Source organism: Oncorhynchus mykiss, chromosome 19 (genome assembly GCF_057628025.1).
Source record: "Oncorhynchus mykiss isolate SJ-2025 chromosome 19, ASM5762802v1, whole genome shotgun sequence".
NCBI classification, from domain to species: Eukaryota; Metazoa; Chordata; class Actinopteri; order Salmoniformes; family Salmonidae; genus Oncorhynchus; species Oncorhynchus mykiss.
In genome coordinates this window covers 52,465,434-52,486,667 of record NC_143040.1, presented here as the reverse complement: position 1 = coordinate 52,486,667, position 21,234 = coordinate 52,465,434, and the positions used below count along the sequence as shown (strand labels likewise).

Genomic DNA, 21,234 nt, shown 5'->3' with positions numbered 1-21,234 from the left:
CCAAGACCTGGCCGTCCCTCTAAACTTTCAGCTCATACAAGGAGAAGACTGATCAGAGATGCAGCCAAGAGGCCCATGATCACTCTGGATGAACTGCAGAGATCTACAGCTGAGGTGGGAGACTCTGTCCATAGGACAACAATCTGTCGTATATTGCACAAATCTGGCCTTTATGGAAGAGTGGCAAGAAGAAAGCCATTTCTTAAAGATATCCATAAAAAGTGTTGTTTAAAGTTTGCCACAAGCCACCTGGGAGACACACCAAACATGTGGAAGAAGGTGCGCTGGTCAGATGAAACCAAAATGAAACTTTTTGGCAACAATGCCAAACGTTATGTTTGGCGTAAAAGCAACACAGCTCATCACCCTGAACACACCATGCCCACTGTCAAACATGGTGGTGGCAGCATCATGGTTTGGGCCTGCTTTTCTTCAGCAGGGACAGGGAAGATGGTTAAATTGATGGGAAGATGGATGGAGCCAAATACAGGACCATTCTGGAAGAAAACCTGATGGAGTCTGCAAAAGACCTGAGACTGGGACGGAGATTTGTCTTCCAACAAGAAAATGATCCAAAACATAAAGCAAAATCTACAATGGAATGGTTCAAAAATAAACATATCCAGGTGTTAGAATGGCCAAGTCAAAGTCCAGACCTGAATCCAATCGAGAATCTGTGGAAAGAACTGAAAACTGCTGTTCACAAATGCTCTCCATCCAATCTCACTGAGCTCGAGCTGTTTTGCAAGGAGGAATGGGAAAAAATTCAGTCTCTCGATGTGCAAAACTGATAGAGACATACCCCAAGCGACTTACAGCTGTAATCGCAGCAAAAGGTGGCGCTACAAAGTATTAACTTAAGGGGGCTGAATAAATTTGCACGCCCAATTTTTCAGTTTTTGATTTGTTAAAAAAGTTTGAAATATCCAATAATAGGTCGTTCCACTTCATGATTGTGTCCCACTTGTTGTTGATTCTTCACAAAAAAATACAGTTTTATATCTTTATGTTTGAAGTCTGAAATGTGGCAAAAGGTCGCAAAGTTCAAGGGGGCCGAATACTTTCGCAAGGCACTGTACATCCCTGAGCTGTCGCAGAGGTCAGCAGGCCTGGTGGAAGACATGACAGTGTGCCACATGTAATCATTTTGATCAATTTATAAATGATATGGCATAAAGTTCCACTGTCAACACATCTATCTCTCCAGCTGATCTATCAGTGGGACAGGCTGACTTCACTGTGTTATATTTGAGGCCTATGGCTCATTCTTTCGAACACATGGTGCCAGAGGGAGAGGGATCCAGGACCCAGTTATGATGTGATGTCTGGGAGGAGTATTTTGGGATCTTTAGCTCAGGAGAGGGGCTTTGTGTCCAAGTCGTCACACCTGATGCCATTTACAGACAACCTGAGCCTGCTGTTAAAACAGGCAATGTGTGAGAGAGAGGCCTGGCTGGACTCACACAGGGCCCAGTGGGGTGTTCCTGGCACCCTCTCTTACGTCTGACACACGCAGGGCCGAGGGCAGAACCTAACATCCTTAAACAGCATACCATAACACACCTTCACACTCCAGCCCATCCTCAGTCACTCTGTAGCCTGGCCTGCAGGTGGTGCAGATGAAAGAACCCTCTGTGTTGGTGCATGTTCCCTTGGGGCACGTAGTGGGCAGCGCACACTCATCAATATCTGTTCCAATAAGTAACAAACAAACTCAGACTGGTCGGTAACATACAACTCCTTCAGGACAGACCATTAGATGTGGTTTCAGGGAGGATGGACAAACCTTCACAAAGCTCTCCATCAAGGGAGACGCTGTAGCCTGAGGGACAGGTGATGCAGGAGTAGGAGCCCTCAGAGTTCAGACAGATTCCGTTAGCACACACAGACCCAGACTGGCACTCATCAATATCTGGAGGAGACACGCAGACAAGCACAGACAATATCTACTATTGATACAGTTGATACACGCAAAGGGCAAGTCTTAGAAGGCGTGGGTGAATGTGCCAGCTGGGGAAGGCTTTGACTGCACTCACCCTCACACCTCTGCCTGTCCTGGGAAACCCGGTATCCGTCCTTACAGCTGGTGCAGGTGAAGGAGCCCTCTGTGTTGGCACATACCCCTCCTAGACACATGTCTGCTTGGGAGCACTCATCCACATCTGGAACAAGGACAGGGATTAAGAATGTAAAGTAGGTTGCTACACACTATCTGACATGGTAGTTATACCATTGACTGAAACACTAAATGTTGTACAGGTTACATACAGTACCTTCACATCTCTGTCCATCAGCTGATCGCTGGAATCCCGGGCTGCAGTTCTTGCATGAGTAGGAACCTTCGGTATTAGTGCAAATTCCCCCGGGGCACACATTAGGAGTAGCACACTCATCGACATCTAATAAAACAATGATGAGGCATTAAAAAAGCCACAGAGAGCTCAGGGCTCAAAGAGAGCTGCGTTATACCGTGAAGAGTCATATTTCACACATCTAATCCTTTACAGACCTTCACAGGCCCTGCTGTCAGGAGTGGTTTGGTAACCAGGGTTACAGCTGCACCTGTGGGAGCCATCCAGATTGACACACCTGCCATGGAGGCAGGCACCAGGGAGCAGACACTCATCCATATCTGGAGAAAAGACAGTGTGGAGGAGGACCTCGTTAAACCACCACTGCTCCTCACGGTTAACAACATTTATTGAAAGCCCCTGGACCTCTAAGGCTTCTTCAGTAGCACTATTGCCCATTCAGAGAACTGTCACTTTAAGACCAAACCTGGGAAATGTATGTGTGACTGTTCTCACAAACAAGTACCTTGACAACTGTTGTTGTCCAAAGAGGCCTGGTATCCTTGGTAACAGTTACAGCTGTAAGAGCCCTCGGAGTTGACACACCTACCATGGAAGCACACCGATTGGTCCAAACACTCGTTTACGTCTGAGGGCGAGACAGGTCAATAACATTAAGGTCACCATGACAGGTATCAAAAACACCCACAACCCATGACATGATCAGTAGGAATACACTGTTACCGTGAATGTTTGTCGTTATCTATTGTCCTGCCTTAATATGTTCCACTTCACGCTCTAAGTCAATACACAGGATAACGGAAGAAACACTTTATTTGTGTAGAAACATTCATGCAAAAATATTGTTTTAAAGTAGACTCCAAAAGGCATAAATCAAAAACTGTATTTCATGGATCTAAGCATGTGCCAGACGGTTCTATCTCGTGTGTGGATCGAGCATGGAGATGTGTGTGTGTGTGAGTGGGCAGAGTTGAACTCTCTCCACACAGCTGTGCAGGCAGCTTTAATGTGAGGTGAATGAGACAGTAGAAACAGACGGCTACAGCGCTGAAAACATCCAGTGGAACACAGGCAGGGCTTTGTGTGTGCCTTGCCTTGCCTGCGGTGGCTCTAGCCAGACGTCTGTCAGTACGGCCCAAAACGTTGTTTCTGCAATCTCCTGGCATCTCTCAGTCCTCTACGATATGTCTGACATGGGGCTGGAGCTGTTCTCTCTATCGCACAACCAACTAAGCTTATCCATTTACGCAGCCAATTGGATTCCAACTACTGTCCTACGCTCTTAGAAAAAAGGATTCCATAAGGTTTCTTTGGTTCTGTCCCCATAAGAGAACCATTTTTGGTTCCAGGTTCAACGTTTTGGGTTCCATGTAGAACTCTCTGTGGAAAGGCTTCTACATAGAACTCAAAAGGGTTCCTGGCACCAAAAAGGGTTCTCTATGGGGACAGTCAAAGAACCCTTTTAGGTTTTCTAAGAGTGTAAAGAGTGTACAGGCAATTGACTAAGGCAGATGCTGGAAACAAACATGGGGAACACACTTGCTGCTTGCATACATGGTCCCTGGTTGAGTTGAGTTTCTTCACCATGTGGATATTAGCCTGTTGCTGGTCCTTTTAGTGGGGGTTTATTTAACTCCTGTGTTCCACCTCATTTCCAGAGGAAGTGCCTCTCAGCAGCTAGTTATACTCCACATCATAACATAGAACGCTATGAGAGGATTGATTGTATGTGTTTAAAGACCTCTTAGCAGACAACAGTGGAGCTAATGTAGTACTTTCTTTGAAGGGAATCAGATTGAAGTAATCAAAGAACCCATGAGGTAAGCTCCAGCCTTGTTTAGTCATAGGAATCATTGGGAAGACATTTTAGAAATGTCAAAAACTGACTGAACATTACGTTCACCTTTCACATGTGAGTTCAGACTGGAAGCAGTGGGGGAAAAGTACTCCATTTTCATACTTGATTAAAAGATACCTTAATGGAAAATGACTCAAGTAAAAGTGAAAGTCACCCAGTTAAATCCTACTTGAGTAAAAGCCTACAAGTATTTGGTATTACATTTACTTAAGTATCAAAAGTAAATGTACAAATAATTGAAAATTCCTTATATTAAGCAAACCAAATAGCACAATTTTAGTAAAGTAAAGTACAGATATCCCAAAAAACGACTTAAGTAGTACTTTAAAGTATTTTTACTTAAGTACTTTACACCACTGACTGGGAGAACTTGAATTTGACAAATGAATCACCTCAGAAGCTCAAATATTCAACCCTTTTCTTGATGAGTGGGGATGGTAGTGGCGAGAGGGAGAAGATGACGCAATACCAGCCAGGAGTGCCTCTTATGTAACATGAGCACCTCGAGGTTAGCGGGGTTGCTACGCTGTGTTGTTGGCTCCTTCAGCATGCTACAGACCTTGTATAGTGTGTCATGGACTGTGTATTGGAGCTGTATAAACCCTCAGAGGTTTTATAGTGTAACAGAGGCAGGGCTATAGGTGAATAACCACAGCCCTGTTTGTCTGACAGGGCATTTTAACAGTGGGGTAATATTAACCCCTCCATATATCTCAGTCCTCACTCAGTCCTCACTCAGTCCTCACTCAGTCCTCACTCCGGACTCCACTGCAGTGGCCAGAGCCATTCAAAAAATAATAGGCTGTTTGTTTAAGGCTGAGGCCAAGGGAAAATATTTTGACTCTCCCAAAATGAAGTATTATAAACAATCTTTTACAGCAGCAGATGATATGAAAAGATCAGCAATAACAAGGCGATGTGTTTAAACAATATGGGTCTGGCCCCGGGGGCTAGGGATAGGTGGGGAGAGCAGGAGGGGCAGATATTACACAAATAATGGAGCCACTGGAAGGGAAAGAGTGAGAGAGTGGAGGACCTAGCCTAGGTGTCACTAACTCACTGCCATCACTCAAGGCCCACCAGGCCTCTACTGCTACTCTGCACTGTGGTTGGGGTGATGTGGTAGTCCCCTGAAAATACAACATCCAATATTAAGCCTTAGAAACCATAGAAACATAAAGGCATAGAAACCATAAACAGTACATGTATTTCCATGGCAGAATTAAAAAGACATTTTGGACTGACCAATGTAGATTGTTTTAAAAACATGCAACTTAAAAGAGGCATATCACTTTTGGACATCAAAGCAACCTTGAGGGAATCTTATTTGAGTCAGAAATGGATGTTCATATGATAGGTAAGATATATAAAACCTTGCAGAGAGCATATCCAACTGACAATCTCCTAGAAAAAAATATAAACTATTGGAACCAAGACTTAAAAAGAACTGATGTTGGCACAAGATGGAGGGAAAGTTGGAGCATAACTAATGAAATTACAGTTATTTATGCTTAATCCAGTTTAAACTAATGTATAGAATTTTTTATACAAGAGACAAAATTCACAAATCCTTCAGGCAGAGTCATGTCTCAAGTGTAAAACGAATAATGACTCAATAATCCATGCTTTCTTGGAATGCTATTAAGTCTTGGAAGTTGTGGGCCGAGCTAGAAAGTTGGCTGTCAGAAGTACTGTATTACAATGTAAACTTACTTTGAATCCATCTGTCTGCATATTTCAAGACATGGCATATGGGGGTGTAGTGAGACCCAATGGGCAGGAGGATTTTCTTCTTATCACTCATCTTGAAAAAAACATATACTAAAATCTTGGAAGTCAATCAATCCGCCATCATTGACACAATGGAAAAATCTAACTATTTATTATTGAAATACCATTGGCAACCGGGAAAAAACGAATTGCTACAATTTAAGGCCAAGTGGCAAACGATAATGAGGGACGGGGGAGTGAGCATGCGGGTCAGGGCAGATAAGATGTAGTCATTGTTTGTGTGTGTCTGTAAGTTGTTGTTATATGTATAAGTTTGTATGTGAAGTGTAAAAAAATAAACAATTAAAACGTGAGATTAGAGGACCTAGTCGAGGAGTCACTCACTCAAGCCCTGAGATAATTATTCTAGAATCCTCAATGATTCCAGACTTTTGAGCTAAAACACTAGTGAAAAATCTAATTCAGCTGTGTCCAATTTGAAGGCAAACTGTAGAGTATCAGGCCTGTCAACACGTCCTTAAGACCATTCACTGTTGCACTGATGACGTCTTATTTGTCATTTCTGGTGTTACCAACAGCAAGCTTTGCTCACGTAAAATGTGCCAGGCAGGCTGGGGGAATATTATCCAATCATAAAGAAGTTTAAGAGGGAAACCCAGTTCATTTCCAGGCATGGCCTTTGGAGGCCACTCTTACCCAGACATCTCCCTCTGGCAGCCTTGAACCCGGGGCCACAAGCCTGGCACTGGAAGGAGCCTGGGGCGTTGACACACCTTCCACTGGGGCATGAGTGGGGGTCCCGGCACTCATCCACATCTGGCCAGGGAACAGGGGAGGGAGAGGGGAGGTGAGGAAATACCATTAAAACAAGCCTTCGATAAGCTGGATCCAGTCTGCATTTACACACACACAGACCAATACCCATGCACACAGCCCCTCTCTGGTACGGCCTCCAATTTAAAGTCTCTACATTGTTTTTCCCCTGGCACAGAACTAAGGAAAATACAACAATGGCTGTTCTGTGGCTGGATTGGACAGGAACCCAGGGCAGTCAATAAACACCGCTGGCCAAGCTGCAGTGTGATGTTCTGTTAGTTCAGAGTGTTAAGCCTATCTGTCTCTGTGCTGGACTCACCTTCACACTGTCCCCTCCAGGACTTGGCGTAGCCACTCTTGCATTCACAGGAGTAAGATCCCTCTGTGTTGAAACAGTCCCCATCCTGGCACTTGTTGGCCATGTCACACTCATTTATATCTGCACAAAATCACCCGAACAAGTCAGAGTAACAAAGAAGACTTGTTCTACAAATCTGGCTTAGAGGAACATTGCTTGTCTGAATTTGTCCTTACCAGTTCTATTCTGGTATGAGAGCAGGAAAACTACAGCTAAAACTACAGCACCCAGCATGCTTTGCCTCCTCCTCTTACCATGGCAGAACTTCCTGTTCTGGGTGATGACCTTGCTGTAGCCGCTGTAGCAGTGGCAAGTGTAGGAGCCAAAGGTGTTCACACAACGGCCCTTCCCTCCACAAGGGTCTTCCTCACACTCATTCACATCTGGAGAAAAATAATATGAGAGAGAGAGAGAGAGAGAGGGAGAGGGAGAGGGAGAGAGAGAGAGAGAGAGAGAGAGAGAGAGAGAGAGCGAGAGAGAGAGTGGAGTGGGAGGAGAGGCCAGAGTGTTACATTTCAGTTACATTTCACCACTGAAGACCTTGCACTTTCCAACCCTTCACTCTGGAGCCCCTCCACAGTGCAGGCATTCCTTCGTGATGGCCCAGAGCAGGGCTTGGACGGCGACTGCAGAGTGAGGTAACGGATTAAAGCTCCGTGGCAGCTCTCTGGATCACTCCGACCGTGTTGTCAGGCATCGCATAACGGGTCAACATAAACACAGGGATTGCTTTCACTTGGCTCTTGATTTCTCAAGGCCTCTGTGCTTGTATAGTATGTGGTGTGAACAGCGAAGCTCGTGTTGAGACAATGATATGGAGAGCTGACAGAACCCTCGGAGAAGCCCCCTTTATCCGCCCGCCTCTTCCCGTCTTACCGATGCAGTTGGTCTGGAGCGCGCTCAGCTTGTAGCCGGGGTCACAGTAGCAGGTGTAGCCTGTCTGCACTGGCACGCACAGCCCATGGCCACATATGGTTGGAGTGATGGCGCACTTGTCAATATCTGTGAGGAGATACTGACACTGAGTAACCTGTGTAAACATTCAAGACAATACCTCAGTACATAGACATGCCGTGTTCGTCCGATCCTATTGGGTAACCCTTTGTACACAACTCTTCCTAATTCACACGTCCACCACATGTTATTCTCCATGGAAACGTTCAGGTTGTTTTATGGTGGAGCCTTGGATGGGAGGACAGGTTGGTGTAGTGTTGTAAGAGGGGGCAGGTGCTCATTAAGGGTCAGAACGAGAAGAAGGGCAACGCACTGTTAAGCCTGTCATTGGACTTGTCGTTGTTTGTTTCAGTCCAAAGTGGTTCTTGTAAGCACAAGCTTAGGGTGGGCTACTGGGTTTGGCTCAGAGCTCTGACCCTCTCCATAGGATGACCGCGAGTCACTAACACACAGTCTTCTCTCTCTTCTTTTCATGCAGGCCCAGCGCCTGGCAGCTGTCCAGTCCATTTATCTCTTCCAAAAGGCACACTCTCTCTGGTTTCTCGCCCTCTCTCTGGTTTCTCACCCTCTGTGCTACTCGGAAGCCTGAAGCCGAGTTGGCTTGGAGGAGAGGGTCCACTAAGAGACCCTTGCTAAACTACAGGTCAGCCCTCAGAAATGTCTATCAAACAGGCCTGTTGGACACAACTCACAAATTCACTGAGATCCCATCTGTATCTAGAAAGAATAAAGTTTACTTGCAAGTCGTCATTTAAATAGTTATTGGGGAGAATTATGAGTAGACTGTTCACCCCATCAAATCAAAATAAAACTGCATCTCTTAATGTACTGTTACTAACGTAAAATCAGTGGATGTCAAAGGCACAGTGATGTCAAATCAACATCTATTCCACGTTGGTTCAACGTAATTTCATTGAAGTGGCGTGGCCATGCAGTGTACTGTGACCATGACTCTCACCTGTGACCTGAGTGGCCACGATGATGGAGGCTGTACGCTGGCCCTCAGACTCAGGCCCCAGGTTGACGGGAGAGTCAGGAGTGACTTTCTCTACCACATCTACTGGAGAGAGTTGGGGGGAGGGAGAGAGACGGAGAGAGAGGGAGGGAGAGGGAAAGAGAGAGAGAGAGACACTGATATAGTATCTGCTTTTCCAACCGGCAATGTCATGACAATCACTCACAAGGTCATCCTACGGTAGCATGGCAGGGATGTAAAGATGAAATATGCCCTTTCTGCTGGATAAAAACGGCACAATAAAAGACATCAGCGGGACTCATAGATCAACTCAACCTATATACTTTATCAATTTCATTGGCAGGGGAGTACCGGGGCAGGCTGCCTCTGCTGTGTGCTGTGTGTGAGCGATTTATAGAAAATGGATCAGGACCCCACGTGCCTTACTGCATGGTAAAACCGCGCTCATTTGCTTTATCAATGCACCATGACCTACAGGACCACTGTGTAAAAACACCACAGTAAATGACAGGCTGAAACCGGCATTATGAGTTATGAATATGACACCATTGTGACAAGGTTCTTTGATGAATTGGAAATTAGATAAATTACCTGAGTACTTCAATGGTGAGTCTGTCGCAACAGGAGACTGTGGAATAAGCAAGAATAGCTTATAATTGGGTTTTAAGACGCGTCATAACCATCAAACTCAAATATGTTCTTCATATGTTGTATGGAAAGACCTAATACCATATGTGTCTTACAGCTGAGAGATGCTGGAAGCTTTTTCTACAATAAACATTTCAAAAGCATGTGCTTTTTTCCAGGAAGAGGAACTCACCGGGTTCAATATTTCCACATCTGTTAGGAGACAGAGAAGAGGCCGTTTTATCAATAGAGAAAGCTGACATTCTGTTTGCATTATCACATTTAACCATTGAGATATCAATCTATGTTCTCATCGGGCATTTTACTGTTTAGAAGCCATCTTAAGGTCTTTGTTTCCAATAAAACATTTATCCCTTAAGCCGGGGAGAAGACCTGGACTCTGATAATAATGTACACTACAGTCCATGGAAAAAAGAAGGGAGAATAGGTATCTTAGATAATTAAGACACAATCTATGAATCATTTTTCTCGGGCCATGGCGATAAACGATCTCATAACTGCAAATCAGAAGAATGTTTCACAGAAGATCCAGAGGTCGCAGATGTTTGACCTGTGTGGATTAAGTCCTCTGCTCAAACGCTTAAGGGAGGTGTATTCTGACAGATAGAGGAAGCAAATACTGTTTGATATTTAGTAGATGAGGATAAAGCGATATTTGTGGATAAAATACATCCTGTTGATGTTTTCATCTGTGTAAATAGCTACTTTATCCTTGTCTACTAAAAGGGTTTCCATTGTGTAACCTTGCAACTTTAAATCCATTTTAGTGTGTTGTAGAAATAATATTATCAGTGGTCGACACAAACGCCACAAAGTATGTATAATATTATCATTGTTCTCACCTTGTGGCTGGCTGTGGGTCTCCTCAGCAGGATGCTGTGTGTCTGGGTCTGGATGGAGAGGGTTCTGGGGTTGTTGTACAGTGTGAGGATACTGAGGGTTCTGAGGTGTCTGGGGGTGCTCTGGATGGTGGGAGTGCTGTGGGAGCTCTTGGGGGTGCTGTGGATGGTGGGGGTATTGTGGGATCTGTGGGGTCAGTGGGACGTGGGGCAGCTGCTGCGGGGGCTGAGCTGGCTGCTGGGGCAGTTGGGGGTCACTAGGGTTCTGGGCCTCCCAGGAAACAACTGTCCTCCTCAGCTCCTCTTCCTCCAGCTGTCTCAGGGAGATCTGCACATCGGAGCGCGAGTATGTGTAGCCGTGGCCAGCGGGACAGATCTCCTTGAAATGGTCTGCAGGCGTACAGGGGCAAACAAAGAACCATAGAAAACATCATAAGGCCATATTCCCCCCTTGGGCTCCTGAGCTAACATAAAACACTGCCAGACAGTAATTATGGATCGCATTTCTGTCTGGTGTTCGCAGCAATACCATAAGCCATCCGTGTAATACCATTATGTACAGTATGCCATACTGTAGTCTCTCCTCTGTGAAGGGGATTGGTTTTCAGCCATGGCCAGGGAGGGAGCTGCCAGGGCAGTGACAGCCGTCAGAGAGGATATCACAGGGTGGATTTGGATGTGTCAGACACTCAGGGCAGTGCCAAGGGGGAAGTAGAGGATCATATAACATATCTGACCTTTGAACTCTGGGCAGTAGAAGACTGACTGAAGAGGTAAAAGGAGGGTGATTGCATCTCTTTGTGTTGGAGCCCAACAGACTTCAGCAGGGGTAAATCTATTACAGTTAAACAGTATTGTCCCCTGTCTGACCTGGAACAGAGGCCCCTGGAACAGAGGGGAATGTTATAAAGGACGGAGAATCTCTAATATTGATAGCATTGTGGTTAAATGCAGGAAGTGTGGCTATGATGATAGTCTCCTGACTGATGTCTATAATGCGGATGGAGCTGGGGGTTTGTGGCTGTATACACATCAGAGCCTTAAGTCTGACATGATGTGAAGTCAACGTGCTCCTGTTACCAGACTACTAATAATGAGTCGGGATTCTCTGTGTTCAACATGGATCTAACAGATTGTCAGGTCATACAACAGCCAGTGTCTGACTCAGGGTACTCAGGCTGTATGTGGACTATATCTGCACACAGAGCCACAGAGTAGAGTACTAGTCTGGCAGAGCACCATGGAGGTCTGGTCTGGCTCTCAAATATCTGCTGATCTGTGACAACCTCCATGAATCACTCACCCAAACAGGCACCACTCTAAATAATGTTATTTTCTCTGACTTTGAAGATAAAATCTGCAAGTATAAAATAGGATAAAAACCATTTTCCATGTTTCATTTGGCCTGACTCTCTTTTCGAAGGAGGGGGGGGGGGGGGGGGATTGCTAGCTGGACTATTACTGTCATTTACCTCCAAGAACCTGTGTGATACAAGATTGACTTCCACTATTTTAATATTATGCAGCTTTGACATATGAAGGTTCTGTTGTTTTGAGCTTATTCCACATTAAACATTTAGGGTTTTCTTTGAACTGCATTACATGACTGGCGGGCCAAGACAGCCAGCATAATACGGTGAGTGAAGCCTGAACGACTGTTGTGTTGAGTAGCACGTATGTTTTCATTAAGATCACACATTTCATACCACCTTTAAAATCCGACCCAGCCAACAAATGTTCACCTAGTGTAATCAAAGTATTTGACCAGTTCATCGAGGTTGGAGTGGCCATCTCCACCACATGTACTAGAGAAAAAGAGCGCAATAGACAGAGTGGTAGAAGTAGGATCTGTGTGTGTGTGGGTACCTGTGTCTGGCAGAGGGCACCTCTCGCAGGCCGTGCCCCAGACCGTGCCCCAGGCCGTGCCCCAGGCCTTGCCCACACGGCTGCAGCAGCAGATCTGTTTGGTGATGTGCTGGGTGAGAGGCAGAGAGCAGGCCCCTGCTGATGCTGAGCGGTAACACATCCCCCTCTGGTCCGACACAGCCTTGTCCGCTGTCCGAAAAAACATATACACCTTCATCAGACAGACTTCACACACCAAGGAAAGACCATATGACAGACAGGCCATCAGTCATAGCAACAGACAGTAGGAGTACTCACAGACACAGTGGCTCCTGGCAGGGTCCAGCATGTAGCCTAGTTTACAGGTGCATCTGTAGCTTCCTCTGGTATTCAGACACTCAGCGTTCTTACAGATCCCATTCATCAGGCACTCGTTGATGTCTAGGAGAAGAAAACACACCATGGCAGACTTGCCTAGTTAAAAAAGGTTCAACAAATACATCAAATAAATAGTACAGTATCTGATTGTTGGGTTATAACAAGGCATCGAGGCAATGTTTTTGGTGTCAGGATGGCAAAAAAAAAAAAAAAACTATTTCATTATGTAATAATGATCTCATATCCAATTACACATCTCCATGTATAAGAATAAGTTACTTACTCTCATCCTAAGTCTACATTTATTACAGACTCCCATACACAAAAATGTGTTGTATTCTACAACGTTTCTGACAGGTAGAGAAGATGGAGGAAGTTAATCATTTGTCATCATCACACATTGAGATATGCCCAAGTAGTAATATGTAAGTAATCAAAACCATTAGCTACTGGCAAGTGATGACATGTGATAGATGCCCTAGATGACACATGATAGATGCCCTTGATGACATGATAGATACCCTAGATGACATATGATAGATGCCCTAGATGACATGTGATAGATGCCCTAGATGACAGATGATAGATGCCCTAGATGACATGTGATAGATGCCCTAGATGACATGTGATAGATGCCCTAGATGACAGATGATAGATGCCCTAGATGACAGATGATAGATGCCCTAGATGACATGTGATAGATGCCCTAGATGACAAATGATAGACGCCCTAGAACTGCCTGACCTTTCAGCCTAAAAGTGTAAGGACAGATGATTGAAGACGACAGAATAGTGTCTGGACATGAAAAACATAATGACAATAATACTGACACGGGGATGAAACAGAGGAACAGACAGATATAGGAAAGGCAATCAAAACGTGAAGGAGTACAGGTGAGTCCAATGAAGCACTGATGCGCATAAAGAAGGTGACAGGTGTGCGTAATGATGGGCAGCCTGGCGCCCTTGAGCGCCAGGGAGGGGGAGCGGAAGCAGGTGTGACAATAAGTACCCGCTAGAGAACGTTGCCGTGGAAATATATAAAATAAAAAATAACAACAATAGTTAGTCAAGAATATATTTAGTATAATTATACAAAGTCCTAGAAAAAATGTAGGCCTATAGCATATTTTCGTTTCCTTCACAATAAAAACATTACAGTGTAATCCATTTGATCAACTTTATTTGTAGATTTGATTAGTAATAAAGATATAGTAATTAATTAAGTCCAGTTACAGCTTATTTTGATAAAGTAGAAATTAAAAATGATTTGCTGTATTCCTAAACAAAAGCACCACTGCATGAACAATTGTAAAGGATGAATTGCATAAATGAATATCAGTGGAAATATATTCATGACAAGATATAAAAACAGTCATTTGTTGATTGCATCGGACCCTGTATTGTGCCCTTATACCCATGCCCTTACACATAAACTAATCTCATCTTCTCTTCATGCTTTGGGTCCACAATCAGCATACAGCTTCGGGGCTTTGTGTGAGTAAGCCCCACAAACAAATCGGTTGTACTGCACATAGTTTTCAAGGGCATGGTATCGTGTGCACCTGCCGCAGGTGTCGCACAATCTCTCTGAAGCGGTTGTGTCCAACCCATACCAATCAGACCAAAATGAATCCACATCCGTGCTCTTTCTGCCGTACGCCCCGTGGACATACAAGAGTGCAATAAATGCTTACAGTTCATAGACATTGGCCACCTACTGATTCCTTTTCTGTGTGCATGAGCAACAGTACGATCTCTGATGTGCTGCAACATGTGCATCTCTGTTCTACCCAAACCGTGCCATCCCTCCCAGACTCCTGTCTCACCGTGCCATCCCTCCCAGACTCCTCTCTCACCGCGCCATCGCTCCCAGACTCCTGTCTCACTGTGTCATCGCTCCCAGACTCCTGTCTCACTGTGCCATCGCTCCCAGACTCCTGTCTCACCGTTCCATCCCTCCAAGACTCCTCTCTCACCGTGCCATCCCTCCCAGACTCCTCTCTCACCGTGCCATCCCTCCCAGACTCCTCTCTCACCGTGCCATCCCTCCCAGACTCCTGTCTCACCGTGCCATCCCTCCCAGACTCCTCTCTCACCGTGCCATCGCTCCCAGACTCCTCTCTCACCATGCCATCTCTCCCAGACTCCTCTCTCACCGTGCCATCGCTCCCAGACTCCTGTCTCACCGCGCCATCCCTCCCAGACTCCTGTCTCACCGTGCCATCGCTCCCAGACTCCTGTCTCACCGTGCCATCCCTCCCAGACTCCTCTCTCACCGTGCCATCGCTCCCAGACTCCTCTCTCACCATGCCATCTCTCCCAGACTCCTCTCTCACCGTGCCATCGCTCCCAGACTCCTGTCCGTCCGTTCCATCCCTCCAAGACTCCTCTCTCACCGTGCCATCCCTCCCAGACTCCTCTCTCACTGTGCCATCCCTCCCAGACTCCTCTCTCACCGTGCCATCCCTCCCAGACTCCTGTCTCACCGTGCCATCCCTCCCAGACTCCTCTCTCACCGTGCCATCGCTCCCAGACTCCTCTCTCACCATGCCATCTCTCCCAGACTCCTCTCTCACCGTGCCATCGCTCCCAGACTCCTGTCTCACTGTGCCATCGTTCCCAGACTCTTGTCTCATCGTGCCATCGCTCCCAGACTCCTGTCTCACCGTGCCATCGCTCCCAGACTCCTGTCTCACCGTGCCATCCCTCCCAGACTCCTCTCTCACCGTGCCATCCCTCCCAGACTCCTCTCTCACCGTGCCATCCCTCCCAGACTCCTGTCTCACCGTGCCATCCCTCCCAGACTCCTCTCTCACCGTGCCATCGCTCCCAGACTCCTCTCTCACCATGCCATCTCTCCCAGACTCCTCTCTCACCGTGCCATCGCTCCCAGACTCCTGTCTCACTGTGCCATCGTTCCCAGACTCTTGTCTCATCGTGCCATCGCTCCCAGACTCCTGTCTCACCGTGCCATCGCTCCCAGACTCCTGTCTCACCGTGCCATTCCTCCCAGACTCCTGTCTCACCGTGCCATCCCTCCCAGACTCCTGTCTCACCGTGCCATCGCTCCCAGACTCCTGTCTCACCGTGGCAGTTGAGATCACCGTCTCAGTTGGCTTTGTTCTGTTTTTTTCTGAGGCGCTCAGCATCGAAGGCAGAGGCTCGATATCAACATCAGAATCAGATGAAGGCTCTTCATCAGCAACGTCGATTTCAAGCTCAATATCTGATCCTCCATCCGACTCCAACTCATCTAGATTCTGCAGTATTTGCAATGCTGTCAGTGCGTCCATTTGTTTGGTTCGGCTTGCCATTGTGAACTACACACATTGTATGTTGTACTCAGTTCACTCTCCCAGGGGAAATTATACACCATGTCCAGCCTTTCATAATAAAATAATTAGACCACCCACAGTTCTTCATCAAAATGACACTATTGTTCTAAATTAAATCATCCTCTTCACCCTCATCATTCAGATCAATTAAATTAAATCACCCTCCTCATCATTCAGTTCAATGAAGTCACATACACAATTATCAGTTTCTATCTGGTGTCTATTGCCCGTTCATTGCCCATTCACGGTGTCTAGGAAAAACTGCCTTTCTAGCCACTGTGCTTCTACATCTGCATTGCTTGCTGTTTGGCGTTTTAGGCTGGGTTTCTGTATAGCACTTTGTGACATCGGCTAATGTAAAAAGGGCTTTATAAATACATTTGATTGATTGATTGATCCATTGGCGACAAAATAGCATATTTAAATTGGTACGTTTATTATGCTACTAGTTTTTGCTTAGTTGCCAGACCAATGCTGCCGCGCGGGTGGTCATGTGTTGAATGCATGGGCAGCACCGATATTCTTGGGAAAAGTGACATTTGGAAATAGAGCTGCACCGCTTGGGCCTCTACTGTTTTTACTGTATATTAACGATATGAAAGACGCTTGTTCTGGCCAACTTTTCCTTTATGCCGATGACTCTACTCTTCTGGTGTCTCACTAAAGTAAAACTATGTTGGAGAGCATATTTAGCACAGAGCTTACTAACATTGGCAAATGGCTTGGAGATAATAAGCTATCTCTGCACTTAGGCAATGAACTTTGGGTCCAGACCTAAATTGAGTAGGTCGTCTGAAATCAGAGTGAAGGGGTGAGGTGCTGACTACTAAAACCTCTGTTAGCTACTTGGGATGTATCCTTGATGGAAGCTTGGGAGGTGTGAGCATGGCCAATAAGGTGCTAGGGAAGGTTAATGCCAGATCAGGTGTTGCTGATGTGTGCTTATACAGGTTCAGGAGTAATGCTGGGAAAGGTACTGTCTTGTATACTGGAGCCTCAGAGTGGAATGAGTTGCCTCTGCCCATAAAAATGACGTCCTCTCTGGACAGCTTTAAAAATAAAGTAAAAATATGTTTGATATCTTCTGTGCCCATATGAATAACCCCTATGATGTAACTGGAATGAGGAGATATATGTTCTTCTTCTCTGTTTTTATGTTTTATTATCTCAATGCCATACTGTGTTTAACTGTATTCGATCTTGCCTAGCCATCTCGTCTCAAGAGGACCGCAATGGTAATAAGTCCCAGACTTTGTGTTATCCTCCATGATTGAACAATGGTAATCAGTCCCAGACTTTATTGTGTGTTATCCTCCATGATTTTACTCATGTGCATGTATTGCTTTTTCAAGTTTTATGTGTGCTTGTTATTTTTTAGATGGTCGAATTAATAAACTAAACTAAATTCTTGAATTATGAGAGCTATTTGACAAATGTAAGTGTAATAGAACCTGCAGAATATGCTCATCAGATTGTCAATTTCATTTTGCCTATAGGCTAACTCTTATTATGTGTGAAATTAGTTTCGGTATAGTTTCGATGGACCAGCTGCGCAGGCTGACTGGTATCGTTTGTTTCCCAATCACTAAGTTAGATAGTCAAGGATATGTTTTGCATTACTCTAAAGGCCTACTGCAACACATAGCATGCTTTCATTTCCCTTACAATACATTAGATTAGTAATAGAGATAGCAAATAAAACAGTCCCATAACAGCTTATTTTTACAAAGTAAAACGTAAAAGAAAATGGTATCAACCCCAAAGGTGTGTGGTCAAATTATTTGCTGCTGATACAGTTGAAGTCGGAAGTTAACATACACCTTAGCCAAATACATTTAAACTCAGTTTTTCACAATTCCTGACATTTAATCCTAGTAAAACTTCCCTGTCTTAGGTCAGTTAGGATCACCACTTAATTTTAAGAATGTGAAATGTCAGAATAATAGTAGAGAATGATTTATTTCAGCTTTTATTTCTTTCATCACATTCCCAGTGGATTAGAAGATTACATACACTCAATTAGTATTTGGTAGCATTGCCTTTAAATTGTGTAACTTGGTTCAAACGTTTTGGGTAGCCTTCCACAAGCTTCCCACAATAAGATAGGTACATTTTGGTCCATTCCTCGTGACAGAGCTGGTGTAACTGAGTCAGGATTGTAGGCCTCCTTGCTCGCACATGCCTTTTCAGTTCTGCCCACACATTTTCTATAGGACTGAGGTCAGGGCTTTGTGATGGCCACTCCAATACCTTGACTTTGTTGTCCTTAAGCCATTTTGCCACAACTTTGGAAGTATGCTTGGGGTCATTGTCCATTTGGAAGACCCATTTGCGACCAAGCTTTAACTGATGTCTTGAGATGTTGCTTCAATATATCCACATAATTTTGCTCCCTCATGATGCCATATATTTTGTGAAGTGCACCAGTCCCTCCTGCAGTAAAGCACCCCCACAACATGACGCTGCCACCCCCGTGCTTCAAGGTTGGGATGGTAATTCTTCGGCTTGCAAACCTCCCCCTTTTTCCTCCAAACATAACGATGGTCATTATGGCCAAACAGTTCCATTTTTGTTTCATCAGAACAGAGGACATTTCTCCAGAAAGTGTGATCTTTGTCCCCATGTGCAGTTGCAAACCATAGTCTGGCTTTTCTATGGCTGTTTTGGAGCAGTGGCTTCTTCCTTGCTGAGCGGCCTTTCAGGTTATATCGATATAGGACTTGTTTTACTGTGGATATAGATACTTTTGTATCTGTTTCCTCCAGCATCTTCACAAGGTCGTTTGCTGTTGTTCTGGGATTGATTTGCACTTTTCGCACCAAAGTATGTTCATCTCTAGGAGACAGAACACGTCTCCTTCCTTAACGGTATGATGGCTGCGTGGTCCCATGGAGTTTATGCTTGCATATTATTGTTTGTACAGATGAACGTGGTACCTTCAGGCATTTAGAAATTGCACCCAAGGATGAACCAGACTTGTGGAGGTCTACATTTTTTTTTCTGAGGTCATGGCTAATTTCTTTTGATTTTCCCATGATGTCAAGCAAAGAGGCACTGAGTTTGAAGGTAGGCCTTGAAATACATCCACAAGTACACCTCCAATTGACTCAAATGATGTCAATTAGCCTATCAGAAGCTTCTAAAGCCATGACATAATTTTATGGTATATTCCATGCTGTTTGATGGCACAGTCAACTTAGTGTATGTAAACTTCTGACCCACTGGAATTGTGATACAGTTATAAGTGAAATAATCTGTCTGTAAATAATTGTTGGACAAATGACTTGTGTCATGCACAAAGTAGATGTCCTAACCGACTTGCCTAAATTATAGTTTGTTAACAAGACATTTGTAGAGTGGTTGAAAAACAAGTTTTAATGACTCCAACCTAAGTGTATGTAAACTTCCGACTTCAACTGTAAATAGGCATAACACAAACTCATCATTAATCAACCTCATCACCCTCCTTATCATTCAGTTAGGCCTAATTTAAATTCATTTGTGAAGTAAGGCGCACAATTATCGTACATGCGTTCATTTGTCATTAATTCAGTGAGGAGAGAAATAGGCATTAGCGCCTGGATGGGTACCAACATCCTACAGCACATTGTCTTGGGGGGTTAAGTTGGGAATAGGTGTGAAAAGGTAAAAAGACCCTAAATACTTTTCTGTTTGTGATTCCAAAATGCGCAGTGTAAAATACAAACATTTAGGAAAAGTCAGAGAAGAAGCAGGACATAGCTTTTTTGGACTGATATTTTTTATTTACAAAATCAAACGTCAGTGTCCATTGGCCTATGGCGGTTCTAGTGTTGAACAACAGTAAATCATTAGGCCTTTTCCCATCGCCGTGACGACTGGAACCTGACAAGTTGCCATGGCAGATTTTCCCAATAATAATGAATCTGCTCTTGTTTCGCTGTTGTGCTGGCCGGTGGAAAAAGATAGCTTATAAGAGAACAGGGAAAGTCTGGGGAGTGATGGGAGGAAAAGCAAAACTACCACGAGAGTACAGGCCTCTCCTTCTCTCGCTGTGTGTATGTGTGTGTATGTGAGTATGTATGTGTGTGCGTGGTTGTGTGTGCATGCGTGTGTCTGTGTGTGGATCTGTGTGTCCGTGCCTGTGTGCTTGTCTTTGTGTCTATGTACGTGCCTGTGTGCGTGTGTATGTGTGTGTGTGTGTGGGTGTGTGTGTGTGTGTGTGTGTTGGTGGTATGGAGGATTAAAAGGGGAACCAGTTCAAGGTCATAACGTTAGCTGACCTTTCCCCAGCCCCTCTGTTATTAATGATGTAAACAGGCTGACTCAATTGTAAGCAAATGGGCGGACAATATTTCCTGTTTGGGTGAGCCACGCTGCACATAAAGAAGATGCAATGGACAACTGCTGTCATGGGGTTATACACTGTGAGCTCTAACCAAACCATTTCTCTTGGGGAAACTCTGCTACCTCCCACTTAGCGAGACAACAACACTGCTGTGGAGGCGCTGTGGGACTATAGGGACTACTTGAGACCGGTTTAAGCTGCATGTTATCTGGATGTTGAACTGAAGGCTGAAGTTCAACGTTAGGCTCAGCCTTCCTTCATCACATGGGGTCTGTAATCCAGGGTTAGGTTGATTCAGGATAGTGTTAGTGCTACAGTCTGGTCGAGGGTAAGGGATTGGAACTGACGAGAATGAAAGCCTGTCATGACCTCCACTAATCTCAACACCTATCTGACTTCATGGTTGGTCGCACGCTCATTCTGCCGCAGACATTCTCTTTTATTGTACACGGTACAGACGGAACACACAGACGTCCATCAGAGTTCTCCTCGACAGGTTTCTCATGACACCATTGTTATTGTAGTAATGACACAGAATGATGACTCCAGCCAAAGAGTCCCCTGACTGCGCTTAAACTGACAACCTGCCTGTCCTGAACTCACTCGACCTGTAATTTTTTACTTTATGACTGCAGGGCCAAAATAAACTTGTAGAGGATTCACATAAACAACCATGATAATTATTTACTGCCATTGTAAAGGAAATACCTAGCCATACTTTATTTAACAGTAATATCCAGGATTATTGTTGAGTACTGCTAGAGTGGGGACTGGGAGGTTCTCTGTCAAATAAGACAGAGCTGTTTAAATGTTTTGAATCAGACACTAAACATAAGTCATGAGGCAAAAACCCCA

At 44.9% G+C, this 21,234-nt stretch overlaps 1 protein-coding gene across 1 annotated transcript in view; it reads right to left on the bottom strand.

Moving 5' to 3' along the window:
* The window catches only part of LOC110497931 (latent-transforming growth factor beta-binding protein 2), a 157,810-nt gene that overhangs the window by 25,466 nt on the left and 111,110 nt on the right, over positions 1-21,234 (bottom strand). The window contains exons 10-25 of the mRNA XM_036954882.2: positions 12,656-12,778; positions 12,359-12,547; positions 10,496-10,882; positions 9,826-9,845; positions 9,597-9,633; positions 8,988-9,086; positions 7,952-8,077; positions 7,330-7,458; positions 7,037-7,156; positions 6,598-6,717; positions 2,818-2,940; positions 2,510-2,632; positions 2,274-2,399; positions 2,037-2,162; positions 1,787-1,912; positions 1,564-1,689 (exon numbers count right to left, since the gene is read on the bottom strand). Of these exons, the coding sequence (XP_036810777.2) occupies positions 1,564-1,689; positions 1,787-1,912; positions 2,037-2,162; positions 2,274-2,399; positions 2,510-2,632; positions 2,818-2,940; positions 6,598-6,717; positions 7,037-7,156; positions 7,330-7,458; positions 7,952-8,077; positions 8,988-9,086; positions 9,597-9,633; positions 9,826-9,845; positions 10,496-10,882; positions 12,359-12,547; positions 12,656-12,778 (2,100 nt within the window). The remainder of the gene's footprint in view (positions 1-1,563; positions 1,690-1,786; positions 1,913-2,036; positions 2,163-2,273; positions 2,400-2,509; positions 2,633-2,817; positions 2,941-6,597; positions 6,718-7,036; positions 7,157-7,329; positions 7,459-7,951; positions 8,078-8,987; positions 9,087-9,596; positions 9,634-9,825; positions 9,846-10,495; positions 10,883-12,358; positions 12,548-12,655; positions 12,779-21,234) is intronic.